Below are 17262 nucleotides of genomic sequence, written 5' to 3' on the forward strand. Positions count from 1 at the left end.
ACAACTCAAGCCCCAGGAGCCCAAGTCAGCTGACCCTAGCCAGCCAAGGGTGTTTAATTGCTGTGTAGATGTATCCTGAACCACCAACCTAGTGAGGAAGGCTTTAATCTAGGTTCAAAGCGACCAGAAGACAAAAGTACACAGGTATATACAAAAAAGAGCAAAGAATCCTGTGGCACCTTATAGACTAAAAGACGTTTTGGAGCATGAGCTTTCGTGGGTGAATACCCACTTCCTCAGATGCATGTAATGGAAATTTCCAGGGGCAGGTATATATATGCTAGCAAGCAAGCTAGAGATAACGAGGTCAGTTCAATCAGGCAGGATGAGGCCCTGTTCTAGCAGTTGAGGTGTGAAAACCAAGAGAGGAGAAACTGGTTCTGTAATTGGCAAGCCATTCACATTGAACAAAGACTGCGAATGGCCTGCCAATTACAGAACCAGTTTCTCCTCTCTTGGTTTTCACACCTCAACTGCTAGAACAGGGCCTCATCCTGCCTGATTGAACTGACCTCGTTATCTCTAGCTTGCTTGCTAGCATATATATACCTGCCCCTGGAAATTTCCATTACATGCATCTGAGGAAGTGGGTATTCACCCACGAAAGCTCATGCTCCAAAACATCTGTTAGTCTATAAGGTGCCACAGGATTCTTTGCTGCTTTTACAGATCCAGACTAACACGGCTACCCCTCTGATACTATACAAAAAAGAGTGACCTTAATAAAGGGCTAGATGCTGGAGTTGAGAATGGAAAATTACAATTGAGCCACAGGAGCAGCAAGAGGGAAAACAGTGGGGGAATCTGTTCAGTGACTTAGATGTCTATACAAAAATGGAAGGAGCATGAGGAAGACACAGCAAGAAATGCAAGTATTAGGGCATAAGCTAAATTAGGACTTAACTGGCATCACTGAGATTTGGTGGGATAAATTTCATGACTGGAATTATTGGTATTTGGGGGATAGTTTGTTTAGGAAGAATAGACAGGGAAAAAAAGAGGAAGTGTTGCATTAATCATCAAGAATATATATATACTTGTTCTGTGGTCCAGAGGGAGGTGAGAGGCAAACTAGCTGAAAGTCTGGCTGAAAGTAAAAGGGGAAAAAACAGGGATGATGTCATCATAAGAGTCTACTACAGATCACCAGATCAGGAGGAGGAGGTGGATGAGGCATTTTTAGAACATATAAACGTCCAAAACACAAGACCTGGTATTATAATGGGGGACTGTAACTACCCAAACACCTGTTGGAAAAGTACTGTGGGAAAATACAAAATGGTTATTGGAATGTACTGGGAATAATTTATTGTTTCAGAAGTGGAGGAAGTAACCAAGGGACACCCATCTTAGACTTGATTCTGACTAACAGGGAGGAATTGGTTGCAAATCTGAGGTGAAAGTCAATTTGAGTGAACGTGAGCATGAAATGATACACTTCATGATTCTAGGGAAAGGAAAGAGTGACAGCAGCAGAATAAAGACAATGGACTTCAACAAGGAGGCTTTAACAAACTCAGAGACCTGGTAAGGTCAGGTCCCCTGGGAAAAAAAAATCTAAGGATAAAAGGGGTTCAGGAGAGCTGGCAGATTCTCAGACATAGAATCATAGAATATCAGGGTTGGAAGGGACCTCAGGAGGTCATCTAGTCCAACTCCCTGCTCAAAGCAGGACCAATCACCAACTAAATCATCCCAGACAGGGCTTTGTCAAGCCTGACCTTAAAAACCTCTAAGGAAGGAGATTCCACCACCTTCCCAGGTAACCCATTCCAGTGCTTGACCACTCTCCTAGTGAAAATGTTTTTCCTAATATCCAACCTAAAACTCCCCCACTGCAACTTGAGACCATTACTCCTTGTTCTATCATCTGCCACCACTGAGAACAGTCTAGATCCATCCTCTTTGGAACCCTCTTTCAGGTAGTTGAAAGCAGCTATAAAATCCCCCCTCATTCTTCTCTTCTGCGGACTAAATAACCCCAGTTCCCTCAGCCTCTCCTCATAAGTCATGTGCTCCAGCCCCCTATCATTTTTGTTGCTCTCTGCTTGACTCTTTCCATTTTTTCCACATCCTTCTTGTAGTGTGGGGCCCAAAACTGGATACAGTACTCCAAATGAGGCCTCACCAATGCCAAATAGAGGGGAATGATCACGTTCCTCGATCTGCTGGCAGTGCTCCTACTTATACAGCCCAAAATGCCATTAGCCTTCTCGGCAACAAGGGCACACTGTCGACTCATATCCAGCTTCTTGTCCACTGTAACCCCTAGGTCCTTTTCTGCAGAACTGCTGCCTAGCCGCTCGGTCCCTAGTCTGTAGCAGTGCATTGGATCTTCCACCCTAAGTGCAGGACTCTGCACTTGTCCTTGTTGAACTGCATCAGTTTTCTTTTGGCCCAATCCCTTAATTTGTCTAGGTCCCTCTGTATCCTATCCCTACCCTCCACCATATCTAGCACTCCTCCCACTTTAGTGTCATCTGCAAACTTGCTGAGGCTCCATTAATGAAGATATTGAACAAAACCGGCCACAGGACTGACCCTTGGGGCACTCCACTTGATATCGACTGCCAACTAGACATGGAGCCATTGATCGCTGCCCGATGATCTAGTCAGCTTTCTATCCACCTTATAGTCCATTTATCCAGCCCATTCTTCTAACTTGCTGGCAAGAATACTGTGGGAGACCGTATCAAAAGCTTTGCTAAAGTCAAGGAATAACATGTCCACTGCTTTCCCCTCATCCACAGACCCAGTTATCTCATCACAGAAGGCACTTAAGTTAGTCAGGCATGACTTGCCCTTGGTGAATCCATACTGACTGTTCCCGATCACTTTCTTCTCCTCAAAGTGCTTCAAAATTGATTCCTTTAGGATCTGCTCCATGATTTTTCCAGGGACTGAGGTAAGGCTGACTGGCCTGTAGTTCCCTGGATCCTCCTCCTCCTCCTCTTTTTAAAAGATGGGCACTACATTAGCCTTTTTCCAGCCATCTGGGACCTCCCCTGATCGCCATAAGTTTTCAAAAATAATGTCCAATGGCTCTGCAATCACATCCGCCCACTCTGTTAGCACCCTCAGATGCAGTGCATCCGGCTCCATGGACTTGTGCTCGTCCAGCTTTTCTAAAGAGTCCTGAACCACTTCTTTCTCCACAGAGGGCTGGTCACCTCCTCCTCATATTGTGTTGCCCAGTGCAGTAGTCTGGGAACTGACTTTGTTTGTGAAGACAGAGGCAAACAAGCACTGCGTACATTAGCTTTTTCCACATCCTCTGTCACTAGGTTGCCTCCCCCATTCAGTAAGGGGCCCACACTTTCCTTGACCTTCTTGTTGCTAACATACCTGTAGAAACCCTTCTTGTTACTCTTTTAACATTCCTTGCTAGCTGCAATTCCAATTGTGATTTGGCCTTCTTGATTTCACTCCTGCATGCCTGAGCAATATTTTTATACCCCTCCCTTGTCATTTGTCCAAGCTTCCACTTCTTGTAAGCTTCTTTTTGTGTTTAAGATCAGCAAGGATTTCACTGTTAAGCCAAGCTGGTCGCCTGCCATATTTACTATTCTTTGTACGCATCGAGATGGTTTGTTCCTGCAATCTCAATAAGAATTCTTTAAAATACAGCCAGCTCTCCTGGACTCCTTTCCCTCTCATGTTATTCTATTTGCCCATTAGTTCCCTGAGGGAGTCAAAGTCTGCTTTTCTGAAGTTCAGGGTCCATATTCTGGACAGATGTGTAACAGCAAACAATCCCAGCGCAAAAGAAAGATAGGAAGAATGGTAAGAGGCCAATATGGCTCCATCAGCATCTCTTTAATAATGAAAATCAAAAAGAAATCCTACAAAAAGTGGAAACATGGACACACTGCTAAGGAGGGGTACAAAAGAACAGCACAAGCATGTAGGGAGAAAATCAGAAAGGCTATGGCACAAAGTGAGTTACATGTAGCAAGGGACATAAGAGGCACTAAGAAGATGTTCTATAAATACATTAGGAATAAGGGAAAGACAAAGGAAAGTGTAGCAGAAAAGGAGAGGTAATAATAGATGACATCAGGAAGATTGAGGTGTTTTCTGTTTATATTCCATCAGTCTTCACTAAAAAGGTTGTGACTAGATACATAACACAATTAATAGTAACTCACGCCAAATATGGAAGGGACAGGTTAAAAAAATATTTAGATGTATTCAAGTCCGTGGGACCTGACAAAATTCACTCTAGGATACTTAAGGACCTAGCTGAAGCAATCTCGGAACAGTCAGCAACTATCTTAGAGAACTCATGGAGGATGGCTGAGGTCCCAAAGGACTGGAGAAAGGCAAACACAGTACCTATCTTTAAAATGCAGAATAAAGAGGACCTGGAGGATTATAGACCAGTCAGCCTAACTTCAATACCTGCAAAGATTCTGGAACAAATTACACTGGTCTACAATTTTTGAGAAGTCATCTGCTTCAGAGATAAAATGTGATATTTATTATGTGCTGAATTCAAATATGACAATTAAAACAACTGATTGGCTACTGTTTCTAAGATATTTAAGTTTTTACATTTTACGTCTATGTATATTGTGTAGATAGTAGAGTTTTAATCATAAATTGTAAACCTAGGTCTTTTCATGTGTTTATGGTTGCTTTATATGATAATATTTCACCTGTCCTGTTTATGTAACACTTTAAAAATCAGCAAAAGGGTTATATAAATAAAATTTATTATGAAACAAAAGGCAAAAAACTATTCTGTACATAGTTTAGTCCTATTCAGTATCTACTCGATGCTTCTTGGCTTGTCTCTTGTATTCATTAAATGGAGCATCTCTTGTCACTGTCCAGCAATAGTCTGCAAGCATTGATGGGCTCCATTTGTCCTGATAGCCTGCCAGGAGATTCCATTGCTGTAGTCTGGAGCCCAACAGCTCTGCCTTACTCTTGGGTAGTTCCAAATCCCTGACAAGGTCATTCAGTTCACCTTGTGTTATGAGGTGTGGTTCAGAGGAGGAGGATGGGAGAAAATGTGGGTCCTGTGACATTGATGGTTCAGGACCAGAAGTTTCATCCTCTTCCTCTTCCTCGTCTGACTCAAGTGAGAATGATTGTGGTGCATCAGGAACCGGCAGTCCTTCTCCGTGAGGTACTGGGTGTATAGCTGATGGAATGTTTGCATAATGCACAGTCACTTTTTCTTCTTTGACACACCTTTCCCAACTGGAGGCACCATGCAGAAGTAAAGATTGCTGGTATGGTCTGTTGGCTCTCTCCAATTCATTGGCTCTGCAAAAGGCATAGATTTCCTTTTCCTGTTCAACCACTGGCGAAGATTTGTTGCACAAGTCTTGCAGCATATGTGTGGGGCCCACCTGTTGTCCTGATCTCCAATTTGGCAGCCAAAAGAAAGGTGATAGGCTCTCTTAACCATAGTGGTTATACTGTACTTTTGTGATGCAAAAGTCACTTCACCACAAACATAGCAGAAGTTATCTGCACTGTTCACACAAGTACGAGGCATCTCTGCTCACTTTGGCTAAACAGAAATGTGTCCCTTTGCAAAATCAAACACTGACAAATAAGAGAGCTAACACTGTAATATTTTCTAGAGCTGATATAGGGCAATTTGTTCAGCAGAGTGATGTAAGCGTCCTTATGATTGCATCATCCATGACTTCTAGGAATAACATGATGCAATTCATATCATGTATGACGCAATACCAGCTTCAGATTGCATCATTCATTGTTTTGCCTAAAAAACAAGTACTGTCCAAACCCAGTCAGATTTATTCATAGATCCAGTCAAAGATATATTTTAGACATTTCTTGTTTAAATTGAGATCCTTTCCCTCTATAACTCACTTATCCTCCGCCATTCCCAAGTCAAGGGTCGTATATCAGTTGGAAGCGACAGAGGAGGAGAAGGACCTTGGGTATTGGTTGATAGCAGGATGACTATGAGCCGCCAATGTGATACGGCTGTTAAAAAAGCAAATGCGATTTTAGGATGCATCAGGCGAGGTATTTCCAGCAAGGATAAGGAGGTGTTAGTACCGTTATATAAGGCGCTGGTGAGACCTCATGTGGAATATTGTGTGCAGTTCTGGTGTCCCAGGTTCAAGAAGGATGAATTCAAACTGGAACATGTCCAGAGACGGGCTACTAGGATGATCCGAGGAATGGAAAACCTGCCTTATGAAAGGAGACTCAGAGAGCTTGGCTTGTTTAGCCTGGCCAAAAGAAGGCTGCGGGGGGATATGCTTGCTCTATATAAATATATCAGGGGGGTTAACGTTAGGGAGGGAGAGGAATTATTTAAGTTTAGTACTAATGTAGTCACGAGGACGAATGGGTACAAACTGGATATAAGGAAGTTTAGACTTGAAATTAGACGAAGGTTTCTAACCATTAGGGGAGTGAAGTTCTGGAACAGCCTTCCGAGGGAAGTAGTGGGGGCAAAAGACTTATCTGGCTTTAAGACTAAGCTGGATAAGTATATGGAGGGGATGTTATGATAGGATAGTTTAATTTGGGCAATTGATCTTGGATTATCACCAGATAAGTCTGCTCAATGGTCTGCGGGGAGATGTTGGATGGGATGGGAACTGAGTTACTGCAGAGAATTCCTTCTTGGGTGCTGGCTGGTGACTCTTGCCCACATGCTCAGGGTTTAGCTGATCGCCATATTTGGGGTCGGGAAGGAATTTTCCTCCAGGGCCGATTGGCAGGGGCCCTGGAGGTTTTTCGCCTTCCCCTGCAGCGTGGGGCATGGGTCGCTTGCTGGTGGATTCTCTGCAGCTTGAGGTCTTCAAACCAATTTTGAGGATTTCAATAACTCAGTCCTGGGTTAGGGGTTGTTATAAAAGTGGATGGGTAGGGCTCTGTGGCCTGCCTTGTGCAGGAGGTCAGACTAGAAGATCATATTGGTCCCTTCTGACCTATGAGTCTATGAGTCTATATACTGACCCAATAGCATATCTTGAAAACTAGAGTCAATCAACAATTTTAAGCATCATTTTCATTCTCAGTGACCCAGAATTAGTAAAGTTGGACTACATTTATTTCAGAAGCATTTTGGCTGTAGAGCAGTGTTATTAATCAATTTGTAAGCACCTAAATGATAATAGGGCAATAAGTAATAGCCAGCCTGGATTTTTAATAATCATGCCAAACCAACCTAATTTTCTTTTTTGACAGGGTTACTGGCCTAGTGGATAGGGAGAAACCATAGAAATGATATTTTGATTGGAGTAAGGCTTTTGACATAATCCCACATGACAATCTTATAATCAACCTAGGGAAATAACAGTATTTCAAATAGACCAAAGGTGGGTGCATCATCGGTGGAAAGACTGTACTCAAAGAATAGTTAGCAATGATTTGCTGTCAATCTCTGAAGATGTATCTTTGTGGAGTCCCGCAGAACTCACTTCTGGGTCCATTACTACTAAATATTTTCATTTTTGACTTCGATAACGGAGTGGAGAGTATGCTAATAAAATTTGCAGATGACATCAAGCTGTGAGAGGTTGTAAGCCCTTTGGGGGACAAAAATCAGGATTCAGAACCACCTTGACAAATTGAAGAATTTGTCTGAAATCAACCAGATGAAATTCAATAAAGACAAGTGCAAAGTACTACACATGCTGAGGAAGGCAAAATCAAATGCATAACTACAAAATAGTGAGTAACTAGCTAGGCAGTAGTACTGCTGAAAAGAATTTGGGGGTTATAATGGATCACAAATTGAATATAAGCCAACAATGTGATGCTGTTGCAAAAAAGAGTGTAATACCATTCTGGGATATGTTAACACAAGTGCCATATGTAGGACATTGGAGGTAATTCTCCCACTCTATTTGGCACTGGTGAGGTCTCAGCTGGAGTACTGTGCCCAGTTCCAGGCACCATGCTTTAGGAATGGACAAACTGGAGAGAGAGTCCAGAGGAGTGCAACAAAAATGATAAAGCTTTAGAAAACCTGACCTATGGGGAAAGGTTAGTAAAACTGGGCTTGTTTAGTTTTGAAAAAAGAAGACTAAAGGGGAACCCGATAACAGTCTTCAAATATGTGAAGAGTTGTTATAAAGAGGATGGTGATCAATTATTCTCAATGTCCACTAAAGGTAGAACAGGAAGTGATTGGTTTAATCTGAAGCAAGGGAGATTTAGGTTAGATATTAGGAAAAGACAGGTAAGTATATAGGTGTCTCAGGTAGGTTTTGGAATCCCCATGACAGTAAGTTTTTAACAGTTTAGACAAAAACCTGTCAGCAGGGCTTAAATTCAGAGTGGAGCTCCGGTAAACATTTTCAAACCCGCGGGAGCCGCTGAAGCCCCGAGGCAGCCCGCATGGCTGAAACCCCAATCCTGGTGCCTCCCTGTGTGGCTAAAGGCCTGAGCCCCACCCTGCAGCTGAAGCCAAGATCCCTGAATTGGGGTGGGGCATGGGGAGCTCCAGGCAATAGTCTCTGAGAAATTAAGCCCTGCCTGTCTCGACAAATTAAGACTATGTAAAAACATTACATTATTACTGTTACCCTTGTCTTCATTTCCTCTTCCCTCCTAGTGTTGATCACTGTCACTTGTGTCCTGTCCTAAGCTAGATAATGCAATCACTTTTTCGTCTGTGTTTCAACCCAGCAAAGCATGGCCTCCATGCTGACAGGACCCCACAGGAACCACTGGAATAACCACCACCTCTCACTTAGTGAACAATCCGCACAATCTGTAGTGAAGAATTCTGTAAATGCAATGAGTTCTCAGATTAATTGATTTTTCCACCTGCCCCGAAAGATCACCAACTTGCTACCTTTAGGCATGGTCCTGCAGTTGTTACTCAGATATAACTTCTACTGAAGCCTGAATAAGGACTGCAAGTCCAGTCCCTAGTGGTTTTGACCTTATTGTTATTATTTGTATTGCAGTAGCACCCAAGAGCCCCAGACTTGGACCAGGACCCCAGTTTGTTAAGCATTGTACAAACACAGAACAAAAAATGATTCCTGTTCCTAAAAGACTACTCTTTTGAAGAACTAAGGTTTTGAATAGGGGGAGGGATAGCTCAGTAGTTTGAGCATCAGCCTGCTAAACCCAGGATTGAGAGCTCAGTCCTTGAGGGGGCCATTTAGGGAACTGGGGCAAAAATCTGTCTGGGGATTGGTCCTGCCTTGAGCCGCAGGTTAGGCTAGATGACCTCCTGAGGTCCCTTTCAACCCTGGTATTCTATGAAATTCTATGAATGCCAATATTATTTTGACAGGTTTCAGAGTGGTAGCCATGTTAGTATGTATCAGCAAAAACAACAAGAAGCCCTTGTGGTACCTTAGAGACTAACAAATTTCCTCGGTTTTAGTATTATTTTGGTTGCTCCAACTCCGATTTTTATTGTAGCATGAGTAGAATTAGACAAACTATTTCAAATGTGGCTTTACTAGTTCCTTATACAATGCAAGAATATTGTGCAACATGCAATTTGCTGCATTTAATTTAAACATGACAGAGATTTTGCTGTTTTTTCCATCATTAAGCATCATGGCTTTAAATACATAACAGTTCTGTATGCGTGAAGGAGAAATACAATGTAATTTTGTATCACACCTGTCATATTAGAATACAGAGCAACTAGTCTTCACATCCAAATAAAAACAAGTAGGTTAATATATCAGAGCAGTTTATATGGCAAGATGGATGCACTGGATACAAAAAACCCAAGCTTCATAGTGAATTGTTGTGTATGAAGCATGTAAGATTATTTTATTACATGTCCTTGCCTGGGTCTTGAGATAGGATGTGAGAAATGTCAGGGAGTCAATCTGCTGCCTGGATGGTGGGAAGAGCATGCAGGAAGGATCCAGTGATCACTGTAGAGAAGGTTTTGGTGGAGTGCAGGGAGAGGGACTGGTAGAGACACAGTGACAAATGTTTGAAATGCAGAGGGATTGGAGAGTGGAAGGGATGGAGAGAGAGACTGGGAGTATAGGAAAGACAATTCTGTACAGAATATGGAAGAGGCTGTGCATATCATATTCTGAAATGGGTAAAAAGTCTGCAAGTTTTCCAAGGACTGAGGTGATATATGCTTGCTTTCAAAGGCATCCATGAGCCTCATTATTATTTCACATTTCACAGGTTGATACTTAGAAAGTTGGACTTGGAGACCATGAAGGGTAATATGTAAGAAAGTTGGATGTAGAGACCAGGAATAGCAGCACAGGAGTTATTTAAGACAGTATCAAATATAGGCAACAATTAGAGTTACACACTTGGTAAAGAATGTAAGGAAGAGAGCTCAGATTTAAGTTGAACATGTACTGTAGGCTGCAGCCATTGTGTGTAAATAGATGACTTGTGTCAAGCAGGGAGATGATGATGGCATACATAGATGTGAGCACCTCAAGAGCAGGTAGGACCATCACAGAAATAGCTCCCACAAAACCAATATTTTTTAAAAATACTGTACTTCTTGTTAGTCTAGACTTTTACAAAGTACATACACACTTATCAAAGAAATGTGTGATATTTTGAACTTATTTTTGGCATAAAATCTGTATTTGTCAAGCACTGTAAAATTTTCCCCCAGGATGTAATGTCATGGACCTTTTTGGTTTCCTTTGGAGCACTGAGTAGATGAGCTGCTAAAATAAAGTGGGCACATCCCACGCCAGTACCTGCACCTACATGGTGGCCTCTGGAACTTGGTCCTTCCCATCTTCTATATCTAAGACTCTATGGGTACATCTACACTACCCGCTGGATCGGTGGGTAGCAATCGATCTATCAGGGATTGATTTATCGCGTGTAGTGTAGACATGATAAATCAATCCCCGATTGCTCTCCCATCGACTGCTGAACTCCAGCTCGGTGAGAGGCAGAAGCAAAGTCAACGGAGGAGTGGCGGCCGTTGATCCCGCGCCGCAAGGATGCGAAGTAAGTGATTCTAAGTTGATCCGATACGTCGACTTCAGCTACGCTATTCTCATAGCTGAAGTTGTGTATCTTAGATCGACACTTCCCCTCCCCCCACAAGTGTAGACTAGGCCTATGAAAGCAGTATCCTTTTTATTAGAACACAAGCTGAGATTAACCGACTTGTTACAAGAAAGGCAGTGAACTTGACCATTCAAAAAGTGCACAACACCCCATCACAAAGGAATGGCCATGTTTTGTCTACATTAAAAATAAAGGCAGAAATATGCTAAGCTGAAAGTCCAGTTAGCAATGTTCTGGAGAACTATGACCCATTGCATTTTTGTCATAACAGAACAAGTGACTGAAAAATATTCCAGTTTAAAAGCAATCGCTATGGCTGCTCTATGGAGAACAGAAAAATATCAAAAGTTTCTTTGATAAAGATTCATAGTATTTTTCACTAACTCAAAATGTAACTCAGACCATAAAGGGAAATAAGATTTATCTGGTGTAATTTAATTCCAATTTCACTTATATCTATTCAGTCATAGAAAATTCAAGTCCCTCTCCCTCTGAATTTATCTGGAAGACCAGTTTAAATATTTTTAAAAGGCTTATATTTACCTGATGATTCTCTGAGCAGCATACTGATGAAGTGAGCGGAACTGTGCTGACATATTTGCTAAGGCTGCCAGACAATTTGTATGAAGGTATTTGTCCTGTTGGAAAAGAGAGGGAAAAAACACATCAAACTGTCCTTTTCATATACACTGAGACCTGTCATAAGAAACCACTCCAAGGACTTACAAACATCCGTTGCTTAACAGAGGTGGTCTTCTAATGAAGGTGGAGCAGAATTGCACTTTGTATACTTAGAGATGCTTTAATAATGGTCTCTTTAGACATGAATTTGCTTAATAAGGGTGCTCTCTTGTATATATTTTAAAATCAAAGTTGATATACAATGGGATCATAAATATAACTGATAAACGGTAGAGAAAATAGTCTCTACTGCTTTTAAATTCTCTCTCCTTTCCTTTGCCCCAATTATCTCCAACCTTATCCAATCCTTTTTGCCCTATACTCTTTGACCTTTATATTAATTATTTCAAAACATTCAACTTCTCCACAACTACCACTAATATGGTACTTCATAAGTTCTGCTCCTCTATAGTTGGAGTTTCTGAAGCCCATTTTAACTGACACCTTTCCAGATAAATGTTTAAACATTGGCTCACTCAAAGTCAGAGAACTGCATAGCACCGACAAAACGGTGGAATCCACAGTCCTATGACTTATGCCATATTTACTGATCCTGCTCACAGGGGAGAGGCAAGTAAACATGGATTGTGCTATTCTTCAAGGGAAGAGAATAAATCTTAAGAAGCATATTGGAAGGATTAATTTGCTGTAATAGATATTAAAAGTGGTAGGAGTTGCTCATTGTATCCTCACCTTTTGCAGAAAATTACATTCTCCACTCCCAGGCTTTATCTCTAGTCATATGTTTGACCAACCCCTCTACAACATGAAGCATGATTTGTTTAATCATTTCCTTCATTAAGAGTTCCTCTTCCCTACTCAGGACTAAAATGTGCATTTATTCTCCCTAAGAGTAACACAGACCCCTAGTGCCACATATAAATTCCAAGTATCTTCCCGTCTAACTGATGTAAACATGGAGTGGCCTCTGGTTCCTTCTAATACTCATTCTGCCAGTGCCTGGGGAATCTGTATATTATGGCAATCAATATAGTAGGCTGAAATCAGACATAGATTCAAAATTCCATTTCCTATGTCACCTGCCTGGAACCAGGCTAGATAGAATTCCTGTGCTCCCACGTTCAAACTATAAAGTTCCTCTTGTAAGCAAGAAGATTCATTCAGCATTGTTTGCCAGAACTTAGCCATGACTCAAAAAAAGGGGGGAAGGTGAGGGAGAGGGAGGAAAGAACAGGGGTGAGCGGTTGTGGGGGGAGAGTTTCTGGTTCCAGCTGAATATTCTGTAGAGCTCTAACTTAAACCAGAGGTAAATCTGATAAATATTTGGAATTTAATATGAAAATGCAGCCTATTTACAAGAAACCATTTACTGGTTAAATGGCTCGCAAACCCTTATTCCTGTTTATAAATCTTACTTGACAAAGTATTGCTTACATTTAATCCAATATAAACTCTGCAACCAGTATCAGCTTCCTTTCCTTCCATCTCATTGTGTCTGTTATCTCATGAAATAGAAATTACAGCCAGTTAAGTCTGTTTTAAGTTGTTAATGGGGGTGGTATTAGTATTATTACCATATAATTATCTCATCTATTTGTTTGGTGTGACCACATAGATGGTGATTTTGGTTTTAAATTCTTTGATCTAGTACAAAGAATACCATGTTTTAGTTAATTTTATTGCAAAAACTTCTCAACATTTTCAGCAATGAAAGAAACGTACAGAAGTCTTTAATGTAGTTTACATGTCTGCTACGCACATTAGAGAGATACACTTGAAGTTCCCCTAATTCGAAGATTCACAAAATATAACCTAATGGAATTTAGGGAAGTCAGAAGTGAAATAATGCATGATGGGGAACGTATTTGAAACAACCATGCTTTGCCACAGATCTCTCAATTATACTCATAAGAAAAAAATGAACTTCTTTTCAGAAAAAAAGTAGAAGTAATTTTTTTCCACCTCATTTCCACACCTGTTTATAAAACTATACTATCAAATAACAAGGAACCCAAAACTGTACTTCTGGATAATTTAATATAGGGGAAAAATCCCACACATAATTTAATTATATGGTATGCTGATATTTTTTTTCTCTGACCAGAAATCTATTACTTATTTCAGGAACCATGCAGCTACTACTGTGACTGTACTTTGTATGTTAGTAATCAAAGCAGCTGAACTGAATGATATCACAGAAATTGCTTTACACATTCAGAAACACCTCGTACTGTACCTGAGTACTGACTTTTTTTCTGCCTCCCCCACTGTGTTTAGGTGCTCATTTGCTGCAAAAAGGTTCACTTTTGTTTTTTACCACTGTTTGGAACTGAACGCCAGCTGATAAAAACCACATATATACACTACATGTGTAAGTTCTAAATATAGCTCTTACCCTTGTCCTTGTCATGTTGTACTGAATGGTTCTTATCACCACCAGTATTAGGAGACTCCCCAGTGAAATCTCGGTTAGAACACGCTCTGAGTACCAAGTGATATTTTTCAATATCTGCAATGAGGAGAAAAAATAGCTTTCAACACCACATTTCAACTGTGAATGAGATGACATAAAATCATGCAGTTCTCTGTGCTCTTGCTTCCCTTGAGACAAATAAATTACCCTCCAAGTTCAATACACTAAACTTTATTGTGTTCTAGAGTTTCAAAGGATACTGCAGTAGTATCCAACTTGCAGATCTTATTAACTTTGTTTTGCAGCTCATGTGAAAAAGGCACAAAGAGGAGATACATGAATAAAAAATTACTGGTGTGCTGAACTAGTATGAGTGAACACACACACACACGTGCGCATATGTGTGGAGAAAGTAAATAAGGAAGTGTTGTTTACTCCTTCTCATAACACAAGAACTAGGGGTCACCAAATGAAATTAATAGGCAATTAAAACAAACCAAAGGAAGCATTTCTTCACACAACATACATACAGTCAACCTGTGGAACTCTTTGCTGCCAGAGGATGTTGTGAAGGCCAAGACTGTAACAGGGTTCCAAAAAGAACTAGATAAGTTTATGGAGGATAGGTCCATCAATGGCTATTAGCCAGGATGGGCAAAATGGTGTCCCTAGCCTCTGTTTCCCAGAAGCTGGGAATGAGTGACAGGGAATGGATCACTTGATGATTACCTGTTCTGTTCATTCCCTCTGGGGCACCTGGCATTGGCCACTGTCGGAAGACAGGATACTGGGCCAGATGGACCTTTGGTCTGACCCAGTATGGCCGTTCTTATGTTCTTATGCAAAGTGAAACCTGTCTTGAAAGACTATTTAAGAGACCATCAAAGATCGGATGCTTACCATGACTAGAGCTCCTAGGTTCTATGGGCAATACAAATAAATTTATAATGGAGGTAGCTCACTAAAGGTGGAGAAGAACTGTACTCAGTGCATCTGGGAATACTTTGGGAACAGTAGTGAAACAGGAAGCTGTCTAATAAGGGTGGTTTCATATAGAGATTTTACTCTATGTAAATGAAAGATATTAGTATGAGTTAAGTTTCAATGCAATATATGAGATTTACAAAAAAGTATAATACTAAAGTATAATATGAAAATGCATATACAATAAAACCTATGCAATAGTTTAACAATGTATTAGCAAACCTCCTGTCTTGAGACCATTCAAAAATACCCTCAAACTAACAGGGTACTGTTCTGCTTCACTTTTATTAAACAGCCACCCTGTTAAGGGACAGATCTGTCAGCCCTCCAAATGGTCATTTGTTGCAGGTTTAAATCAACATTAGCAATAAAATGAGGAAAGGAACTGACTCTTGTTAACAAAGCCAGTACAAAACTCCAAACATCCGCTTAGCATGGACGGAATTTCAAAACCCGTGACACATTTACCCCTCACTGAGCCCCTCCACACTTGAATCCTGCCTGGTTAAGCCTACCTGTCCCATACCTGGTATACCTGGGCAGAGCCCCAGAGTGTTTCTGAAGCAGGCCCAGGCCTTATGCTGTGTCAGAGTGGGGTGCAGTCTCACCGCTGAGTCCGTGTCCTGGGGGCTGGGGGGCTGCCGGGTGATCTCTCACCTTCATGCAGCCAGTCGCCTGTGCTCCTCACTGCCATATTGGAGCCTCTGCATTTATTTATTGACCAATAAAACTTGCAGAAATTTGCAGAATTTTTAAATATTGTGCACAGAATTTTTATTTTTTTGGCACAGAATTTTAAATTTTTTTGCACAGAATTCCCTCAGGAGTAAGTATTTTAAGTAAAACCTTGTGGCAGATGTAGTTTTCAAAGCAGTCGGTCTCAGATTCACTGAGTTTTTTGCACCATTTTATATCCTCAGAAAGGGAATTCAATCTATGTGCATCCTGACAGAGTACAATTTACAAGTTATGAGATAAGAGTACATGGAGAGGTCTACGTCAGAGGAACAGCAGAGACAATGGCTATCTTTTGCTTCTTCAGTTGGAGTGTAAGGGAATTGTTATGATTCATTTTGTTAGCTAGGTTCCCCTTCCACATTTCCAGAACCAGACCCTCATTTATCAAGTGTTGAATAGAAAGCTTTCAGACTCAAACACCCCTTTTAAAAATAACATTTTGTGCATCTGTACTGCACCCCATGCACAAGTATTCACTTCCTTCCGATAATTAAACTTCTAGCTTAAGAGTCAAATTAAAAGCCCTTGGCAGAGCTCAAATTGGACGGGTATGGACCAAGTACATCAGGACTAGAACATTTTGCCAATGTATCAGAACTTCAGTGACTCTTGAGTCTTCAGCTATTCTTCTGGGAATCCAGGCTGTATCCAAGTTCCACACCCTACTTCAAAGTGAGGGATACTACTACTGGTCGACTTCCCTAAAAGCCAATCCAGCCTAACAACTACTTTCACTCTACTGGGTGGAGCCCAAGCCCAGCATAAGGTATAGCAGGGTGGGAAACTTGTCTTCCAGGCTGATTGTGTTCATCTTCTCATCTGTCCTTTGGATGGCACCAAGACAGACCAATACTCTCTCTTTTCCAAGTAAAGGCTCTTCAGATGGCAAACAGCTTTACCCATTCCAAAGAAGCAGCAATGAATAACTGTCCTCTGGTCTGCTGACTTTTACAGCCTCTAGGGTAACAGACTTAGAGGGAAATATTTCCTCCAGAAGAGAGAAGGATGGGGAGGTGGCAGCCACTATCCTCAGAAAGAAACAAAGATCTGAAGGGGTGGTCACTACAATACACAGACAAAGAGAGGAGGTGACACCTGGTACTACTTCAGGTTCAGGCATCTTCACACTCACTTCCTCTCTGGGATTAATGGGGTGGATCAAGGATCTGCATATACACCCCCCGCTTTCAAACAGGAGTTATAAGAGGTACCTAAAGCAAGAGAGAGTGTCATATGGGAAAGGCTTTAAAACATTTTATAAAGGAAGCGTCCAGGTTTCAGAAAATAAAATGCAGTTGGTGAAACTCCAGAATGTTTTAAAAAAAAGTTACAAAATGTCTTGTGGATCAGAAGTCCTAACATATACAATTACGAGAAAAAGAGTGCAGCCTGTGTTCTGAAGTCTACAGGGGATTCTGGAGAAATGCAGCACTAAGGTTATTAACTGTGCAAAAAATCTGCCACAACATTTGGAACCAAAGCAAAAAAGTATAGGAGGTTGTTAT

The 17262-nt window shown here is 41.2% G+C and overlaps 1 protein-coding gene across 2 annotated transcripts in view; it reads right to left on the reverse strand.

Moving 5' to 3' along the window:
- The window catches only part of DYM (dymeclin), a 355894-nt gene that overhangs the window by 147292 nt on the left and 191340 nt on the right, over positions 1 to 17262 (reverse strand). For both annotated transcript variants that reach the window (XM_050944679.1, XM_050944680.1), the window contains exons 12-13: positions 14018 to 14131; positions 11524 to 11618 (exon numbers count right to left, since the gene is read on the reverse strand). In XM_050944679.1, coding sequence (XP_050800636.1) covers positions 11524 to 11618; positions 14018 to 14131 — 209 coding nt within the window. The remainder of the gene's footprint in view (positions 1 to 11523; positions 11619 to 14017; positions 14132 to 17262) is intronic.

This window comes from Gopherus flavomarginatus, chromosome 3 (assembly GCF_025201925.1).
Source record: "Gopherus flavomarginatus isolate rGopFla2 chromosome 3, rGopFla2.mat.asm, whole genome shotgun sequence".
Classification (NCBI taxonomy): Eukaryota; Metazoa; Chordata; order Testudines; family Testudinidae; genus Gopherus; species Gopherus flavomarginatus.